The sequence below is a fragment of the Orycteropus afer genome, unplaced genomic scaffold (assembly GCF_000298275.1).
Source record: "Orycteropus afer afer isolate SDZICR_OR568_19922 unplaced genomic scaffold, OryAfe1.0 scaffold00066, whole genome shotgun sequence".
NCBI lineage: Eukaryota > Metazoa > Chordata > Mammalia > Tubulidentata > Orycteropodidae > Orycteropus > Orycteropus afer.
Window position 1 is genome coordinate 6,960,419 of NW_006921653.1, and position 8,977 is coordinate 6,969,395.

An 8,977-nucleotide genomic window follows, 5' to 3' on the forward strand; every position below is an offset into this window, starting at 1 on the left:
TTCTTGTATTCTTGTGTTCACAAAAGCAATACATATTCATTGTAGAAAATTAATTGAAAAAGTTCTGATACATAGAAAGGAAAAAAGTTAAATTACCCAATAACCTTTGATCTTTTTTTCTATTTGCTGTATATGTATTTCATGTACATGTATATGTGTATGTGTATGTATATATACACATTCTGTGTTTAGAGATCTATGTATGTATAGTTTCTAACAAAAAGAGCAAGTATATTTCACCCCAGGACTATGTTCATCTGTGTTAACAAGAATTGTGAGATTGAATTCAGGTTGAACAGGAAAGAATGTGGTGATTGATTATCAATGTCTGATACGGGTATGGGAACAGGAATAGCAGTACATGTGCCAGATATTTTCCATTCCAAATTGATTCTGTGCCTGTAGAAGTTACTATCATTATCCTAGGCACCAATGTCTATTAGTCATAAGTCTCTACTCTTGACTTACAGCTGTGAATGGATATAGTTTTGGAACTCTCCCAGGACTCACCATGTGTGCAGAGGACAGAGTGAAATGGTATCTTTTTGGTATGGGCAATGAAGTTGATGTGCATGCAGCTTTCTTTCATGGACAAGTATTGACTAATAAGAACTACCGTGTTGATACAATCAATCTCTTTCCTGCTACCCTTTTTGATGCATTTATGGTGGCCCAGAACCCTGGAGAATGGATGCTTAGCTGTCAGAATCTAAATCATCTAAAAGGTAAGGTATCTTTATCTGGAATTAGCTGTCAGTTGAAAGAAAGAAGCTTGTCTGAGTTACATTACTGATTGGGAATCAGAATCTAAAAGTTAAAAATATCTTTGGAATTATCTGAACTTTGGACTGGTTATTTATTTTTATTCCTATCATGGTATGTGTCATAATGTAATGAAAAGATGAAATATTTATAAAACAATGAAATGTGAGAATACATTAATTTTTGAAAAAGAATTGACCCTGAAAGTATAGTACTCTGCAGTTTCTTAACTTTCCAAAATACAATATTGTAAAAACCAGTAGGTTTATATATGATGTAGAAAATAAATCTATTTTTAAATAGGTTCTATAAAATATAAATAACTTTGTTCTTTATTTGGGTCTAGCTATTCCTAAATTTAGCTTATTAAAACCCTTTTCTGTCTGTTTAATATAAAGTGATTAAATCATTTCTTGTTCTTGAAAAATATTAGTTTGTAATATTATTATCCTGAAGAAATGAGGTTTAATCTAGGTCTTTGTAGAGCATAGGTGTGTTACTTTGGCCCTCAAACATAATCTTAAATATCAAATATGACCTGGGGAGGTGGTCCAAGATGGCAAAGTAGTCATCAGACAACTCATAATGTCCTGCTTACAGCAAAGACCAGAGAAAACAAGTGAATCAGATATAGATAACAACTTTGGAAGCCTAAACATCAAAGGCAAGGCTGAAGAATGAGAACAAATACCAAGTGGAAGGAGAGACTACGTAAACAGCAGATACAGAGAATTATATATCGCTGGCACCCTGCCAGCCAAACCTGCACAGCATGACCACATTGAGACAAAGCAAACAGTGTTCCCAGCTGAAGCTCCTGTCACCTGGTGCAGCCAAGCAGGAGCACCTCTGTACCCATGTCTAGAGCCAGACAGGAGTGCTCTCCACCCTGCAAAAATTAAGTGCACTAACTTCACCTACCGGCCACTCCTCGGAAGGAAGGTTGGGCAATCCTACTTCCGTAGTGATACTGCCTCGGAAACCCAAGGAGGGGTCGCTATGAGTCGGGGCCGACTCGACAGCACATAACAACAACAACAACAACACCAACTACCACATCTCACAGCTTCTCATGCTGGAGGCCCCACAGACGTGTGGTGCCTCCATGTTCACATACATCTGACCCCATATATGATCACTATCCAGTGGCACCCACCACTGCCTCACATCCTGAGCCAAGGGCCCATGGAACAGAGGCACCCACCCCTTCACTCAACCATTTGCATCAAGGACCCACAGATCAGTGTTGCCAGCCTCTTCATCCAGCCATTGAAAGCACTGAAAAGCATTGAAAGCAGCACCTACTCTTATGCCCCAACTGCCCACACTAGGGCCCATGGACCAGTGGTATCCACTGCTCTTCCAGCCACTGATACTGGAAGCCTGCAAACCAGAGAGGCCCAACACTATACCCAGCCACCCACACCAAGGCCCCACAGACCAATGACACCTCTACTCTCTCCAGCTACCTGCACCAGAGGCCCAAGGACCAGTGGCACACCCTCCCCCACATTGCACTCTAGCATACAGGAGCACAACTTCCTATATAGCTTCTCCCCCACCTCACCCTTTGCACTGACCCCCCTGCAACCAGAAACTTGAGCCTCTCTGACCATCTTTGTGTGACCCTGCCTGCCTGGGGCCATCAGTTTTTTAGTATCACCCATCCAGTGACTGACAACCTGAGTAGTGCACTCACACAACACCCAATCCAACCCTTGAGAATGCTCCTGGCACTCACACCCAAGTGACTGGCTGACCAGAAAAATCACCTCATCAGCAATGCCAGCTTACATCCTCAGCCATCCTACAAGACCAGTTAACAGAGACCTGCATGCACAAACCACTGTCCCACCCTCCCTAGAGAATAGGTGGTGACAGCTCCAGTATGGCCAAACTAGTAACCAGAATAGCATGCACACCCTTCCTACTTGGGTATATCAAAACAAAACAAAAAGATCACAGAAAACAAATATACAATAAATAAATAAATACAGTAAAATCTTAATGCTTTGGAGATAACATACATAAGATAACACATAAAAGCAGGATAAAATGGCTCCAGCAAGTGACCAAAATAAAGAACCAGAAAACCTTCCAGAGGAATAAATGGTATTGGAACTGCCTGATAAGGTATTCAAAAGACTAATAGAAAGGGTTCTCCAAGAAATCAAGGAAAACACAGACAAAACTATGGAAAACACAGACAAAGCAATAGAATAATTCAAGAAAACAATATAAGAGCAAAATGACAAAATTAATCAACAGTTAGAAACCATACAGAAACAGCAACTAGGAATCCAAAAGTTTAACAATAAAAATTTCAGAAATAGACAACTTAATAGAAGAACATATGATAATTGAATCAATTGAAGAGAGAATCAACAAAATGGAGGACAAACCCATTGACACCAATTTGTTTAAGGAAAAATCAGAAAAAAAGGAATGAAGAAAGCCTAAGAATTATGTGAGACACTATCAAGAGGAAAAATTTATACATGATGTGAATTCCAGAACAGAAGGAGGAAAAAAAAAACTGAAGATTTGCTGGCAAAAAAGTTCCTTAATATCATGAAAGAAGACAAGACAAGATATCCATCCAAGAAGTTCAAATACAACCTGGGCCAACAAGGCCCCACACACAGATGTATAGCCATTTTGTGTGAGACAACAATAACAGAACAAGCTCATTCTATTTCTCCTTCTCCACTCCACCTTATCCCTGTAAAAATGTAAAAGCCCTCTCTTTTGTTTTTCTATAAACTTGTCCTTTTTCTCTCATTAAAACAACTCGCAAGTGAAATTCAACAGAAGCTGGTATCATATTTTGAAAGTACTAAGGCTTTAAAGCACCTCTATTCAAACTTTAATTGAATTCTCCATAATTTCTTACAGCTGTTGAGTCTTTGGGTGGCACAAACAGTTAAACACTTGACTAGCTGAAAGCCTGGTGGTTCAAACATACCCAGAGGCCCATTGGAAGAAAGGCCTGGTGATCTGCTTCCAAAAAGTCACAGCCTTGATAATCCTATGGAACACATTTCTACCCTGCACACATGGAGTCACCATAAGTTGGAATCAACCCCATGACAATGAACAACAACCCTAGTTTGTAATTTATAGTTTCAATCTATTTGTTCAGGAGCTTGGTGGCATAGTGCCTAAGGCATTTGACTGCTAACCAGAAGGTTGGTGGTTCAAAACCATCAGCCACTCCTCGGAAGGAAGGTTGGGCAATCTACTTTCATAGTGATAGTGCCTCAGAAATCCAAGGAGGGGTTGCTATAAGTTGGAAAGCTCTGATGGTGGAGTGGTTAAAGCATTAGGATGCTAACCAAAAGGTTGGTAGTTCAAGCCCACCAGCCGCTCCATGGGAGAAAGATGCGGAAATCTGCTTCCATAAAGATTTATAGTCTTGGAAACCCTATGGGACAGTTCCACTCTGTCCTAATGGTTGCTATGAGTCTATATCAATTTGACTGCAGTGGCTTTGGTTTTAGATATGTATTCCTTCAATTCCCTTCTGTCATTTCATCAACCGTATTTATGAGCCAATAAGGGAAAGAAATATTGGCCTCATTAACCAATGCCTCCTTCTCTTTCCAGCTGGCTTGCAGGCCTTTTTCCAGGTGCAGGACTGTAAGAATTCTTCATTGGAGAATGATGCTGTTGGGAAGGATGTTAGACAGTACTACATTGCTGCCGAGGAAATTGTCTGGAACTACGCACCCTCTGGGATAGACATCTTCACCAAAGAAAATTTAACTGCACCTGGGAGGTAATTCAGGAAAAATGACTGTTATTACAAAAATTGTTATTGTTGTTAAGTGCCGTCGAGTCATTTCTGACCATAGCAACCCCATGCACAGCAGAACGAAACACTGCCCGATCCCGCGCCAGCCCCACAATCCCTGCTATACTTGAGCTCATCATTGCAGCCACCATATGAATTACATTTCTACCCTGCACACATGGAGTCACCATAAGCTGGAATTACAAAAATATGCCCCCACAAATAACCATAGCACACTGATTCAGCAATTAAAAGCTTAATTAATTTAATAAAATAATTAAACTGCTAAGTTTTATCAAGGCATTTGGTATAAGACCCTCAGTTCGAGAACTATGAATTTTGAGTTCATGAGGAAAAAATGGGTTTAAAAAATATCAGATATTCCACAAAATCCTAAGAAAATACTGAATAGTGAATAAATCAATTTATTTGCTTTCATTTTTGGAAAGTTCATCATTTTGAAATAGGGAAAAAAAGTGTAATTTCACAATTTTATAATACAATTTCATAGAAAGTTTATCTTCACTTTTTAATACAGCTTCCATTCCAGATGTGCTCTGTGCTATCCTTGCTTCCAGAAATTTATTCCTCTTTTTCCCTCTGCCTAGAATACCCTCCTTCTTGAATCTATGTGTGTTAGAAAGTTCTACCTTGAAACACCTTGAATCTCACCAATTCTCACCTCCATACCCTCCTACCACCCTGGATAAAGTCCTTTACTATGTGTCTTAGTGAGTTCTGTGGTCTTACAATCTCTGCCTCAGTCTTCCTTACCTAAAACCCATTCTCTACAAAGCAGTCCAAGTGACCTTTCAAAAATGTCAATCAGATCATTCTCCTGCTCTGATCTACATCTCTGCTTAAATGTCACCTTCTTAGAGCAGTCTTGTTTGCCATTCATCTAAAAAATCCCCTCCTTGGAGAAGTTAAATAATGTACCCAAGATCACACAACAAGTCCATAGCTAGGCCTTGCTCCATCCATAAATATGACTCCTGAGCAGAGATTTCACCCTCACACTACATTACCATCAAGAGGCTGATGGCCTTCAAATCTGCATATTCAGCCTGGAAGTCTCTCATAATTTTCAGATTTGCATTTTGAGCTGCTTAGTGGACATTCACACTTAGATGAGTCCATTTCAACTCAACATATCCAATCCTGAACCCACTCTCTTCTATGCAAATCTGAGATTCTTATTTTAGTAAATGGTACAGCCAGCCATCTATTCAAGTGTCCAATCTCAAAATCTGAGCACAATCCTTGACTCTTCTCCATCACCACCCCTTCCCTGTCACATCAGTCCTTCTTCGTTATATCCCAAATATCTCTGAAAGCCATCTGCTTCCCTCCATCCTCTTTGCTGATACTGCTGAAGCCATTGACAACCTCTCAATCCTCCTAAAACAAAAATCCTGATGCTAACACCTTTCAAAGTCTTCACATTGCCCTAGAATAGATAGTGAGTCCCTAGCTAGGTCTAACTGCCTATCTCCTATCTATCCAAGCCTCAACCTCAGCTCCTCTTCCCTGTATGATACCCTCTTGCCATACTTTCTAAAATGTGTTATGTTTCCTCTGTCCTCTGAACCTTCCTCTTCTTAAATATGCACCTTATTCTCCCCCATCCACGCATGCTGGATCTTGTTAACTCTATTGCTCCTTTGTTGTTGTTGTTGTTATTGTTGGCTGCTGTTGAGGAGACCCCTGATTCATGATGACCTCATGCAAGAGGGAACAAAACACTGCCCAGTCCCATACCATCCCCATGATCAATTGTGAATTGGACCACTGCAATCCATAGGGCTTTCATTGGCTGATTTTCTGAAGTAGGTTCCCAGGCCTTTCTTTCTAGTTCCTCTTAGTCTGGAAGCTCTGCTGAGGCCTGTTCAGCATCACAGCAATGTGCAACCCTCTACTGACTTATGAGTGGTAGTTGCCTATTCTTACATATACCAAACTATTGAAAGTCTGCTCTTTTAGATAGTGATATATATATATATATGTATATATATATATATATATATTTCCTCAGGGAAGTCTTTACAGTATCTCCCTGCCACTTCCCCAAGCTTTAGGAGAAATGCTCCCTGATACCTTGAGCTTATTACATGTTCATGAGCACAAATGAGAATACAGTCTTATACATGAACCATTGATTGTTTCATAGTCTCTCTTCTCTGATAACTGTAAGTTATATGTGGACAGAGGCAAGTCCTTGCTATGATTATCTCATTAGCACATAGCAGAATTTCTGACAAAGAACAGGTGCTCAATACATTTCTCAAATGACTGAAGAAATGAGGAAGTAGCTTTATACAAGTCACAAGAATAATACCATCTTGGTTTCATTGTTGTACAAGTTTCAAATAATAAATGAATAAAAGCCTCTGAGCACCAGTGGTAGTTAAAGTTGTGTGTCAACTTGGCTGGGCCATGGTTTTGAGTGGTTGGGCAGCTGGATGCAGTTATTCCCCATGATGAGATTGTGGGGTAAATCAACTCCATGGTGGAATCTGCTGTGAGCAGCTAATTAGTTGCCTATGGGATATGGCCTGCTTCCAGAATATAAGACACTTTGAGAAAGGTCTTGAGCTTTTTGGCATGCTTGGATCCTGCATGTAGCTGGGTGATCATTCAGTAGCCTGTCATGCTGCCTGCTGATTTGGGACTGGACTTGAACTAGTGGCCTGTTGTGTGGCTTAATAATTTGGGGACTGTGCCATTTTACTTGTCAATCTTGTTTGTCAGCTTCAGTAGCCAGTAGCTGCCTGAGTTAAGAGAAGCCTAAAGCTTCAGTGGACTGGAGCCAAGGTCAAGGGGCCTTCACCCAGCTCCTAGAGCTGGCACTTTGAACTCAGACTTCTAGCCTCCTGTGAGAGTTGGATCTGTGTGTCAACTTGGCTGGACCACAATTCTGTGTGGTTTAAGCAATTGTGATGTGGGCTGTTCCCATGATGGGATCAGATGTATATGTTTTCAGCAGCCAATCCATTGAAAGGGAGTTTCCCTAGGGGCATGGCTGCTTCCAGTGTATTTATGGACATCCTGGGAAAAGAGACACTCTTCTGTAGATCAGGATTCTGTTGTGCTGCCTACAAATGTCTGTGAATGAACAATCCACCATTTGGCCTGGAGGTCTTGCATTCATCATTCATTGGACACATCAGCCAGTATACTGCCTGCCAACCTTGAGCTCCTCAGCCCCTGCAGCTGCGTGAGTTGGGAAAAGCCTCCAGCTTGGAATTTGATCCAAGAACTTTTGACATGCCAGCTTCTATAAGGGTATGAGCCATTTTCCTAAGATAAATTTCTTTTTCTCTCTCTTTCTATAAGCTTTTCTGATTTTGTTTTTCTAAAGAATCCAGTCTAACACATTTGGTACCAGGAGTGGTTCAAGAGAGACAAAATCATAATGATGGATTTCCTAAATTGGTTCTCCAATTTGATTAATTGTAAAGGCACTAGTGACCCTGCCTCTGTTAGTAAAGAGGGGCCTGATAATCTGTGGTGTGAGGTGGTAACATTAATATGCAAAATAGCACCGCCAATAGATCAAGTACTTGTGAAGAGTGAGGCTCTGGGTGATCGCATATTTGATACTTTTCTGCAATTTTGTCAGCATGAGGAGTATAAGGAAGCTGGCTGGTTGGTCCTGCTTACACTAGACAAAGTGGTGAAAGCGAGATGAGCCCAGGGCTGCTGAGTCACAGCTTAAGTGCCACATAAAAGACTTCAATGTTTCCACTTGTGCTCTCAAAAAAAGCCTTATTTCTTCTAGTAACAGAACTGATATTGCCAAAAACCAAACCCAGAGTTTTATTGTAAGGATGGCTGAATTACAACACCAATTAAATTACCAATGCAGAATGGTGTCTGAAGTTAAAGTGAGGGCATTGATTGGGAAAAAAAATGGGATCCTGAAACCTGGAATGGGGACATATGGGCAGATAGCCAGGAAGATCAGGATATGGAGCCTGTAAATTCTGTGGAATCCCTCCCATCTGAAGGGATTATTGTAAAACCATTATCCCCTCCACCTCAGTTTGATGGGATTAACCCAACTGTTCCTGCTGGGTGATTGCTTGAGGCAGAGGCCATGGAAGACATTGCTGAATGTTCTCAGGAACTGCCCCAACCACCCATTGTTGCCGCTAGACCTATAACTAAAGTTAAGTCCAAGTGAGCCCCAAAAGTTGAAATACAAAGTGTGATGGAGGAGGTAGTATGCTACACCCAAAAGGACCTACTTGATTTTGCTAACATGTACAGACAGAAACCTGGAGAATATGTATGGGAATGGCTACTGAGGGTGTGGAATAATGGTGCAAGGAATGTAACATTTTTCACTCTAAGTTTATTGATTTAGGCCCACTAAGTATGGATTCTTTATTTAATGTTTCAGCTCCAGAGGTTAGGAAA

The 8,977-nt window shown here is 40.7% G+C and overlaps 1 protein-coding gene across 1 annotated transcript in view; it reads left to right on the top strand.

Annotated features, from left to right (window-relative positions):
* The window catches only part of LOC103196469 (ceruloplasmin), a 118,896-nt gene that overhangs the window by 34,368 nt on the left and 75,551 nt on the right, over positions 1 to 8,977 (top strand). The window contains exons 5-6 of the mRNA XM_007940207.2: positions 471 to 725; positions 4,369 to 4,540. Coding sequence (XP_007938398.2) covers positions 471 to 725; positions 4,369 to 4,540 — 427 coding nt within the window. The remainder of the gene's footprint in view (positions 1 to 470; positions 726 to 4,368; positions 4,541 to 8,977) is intronic.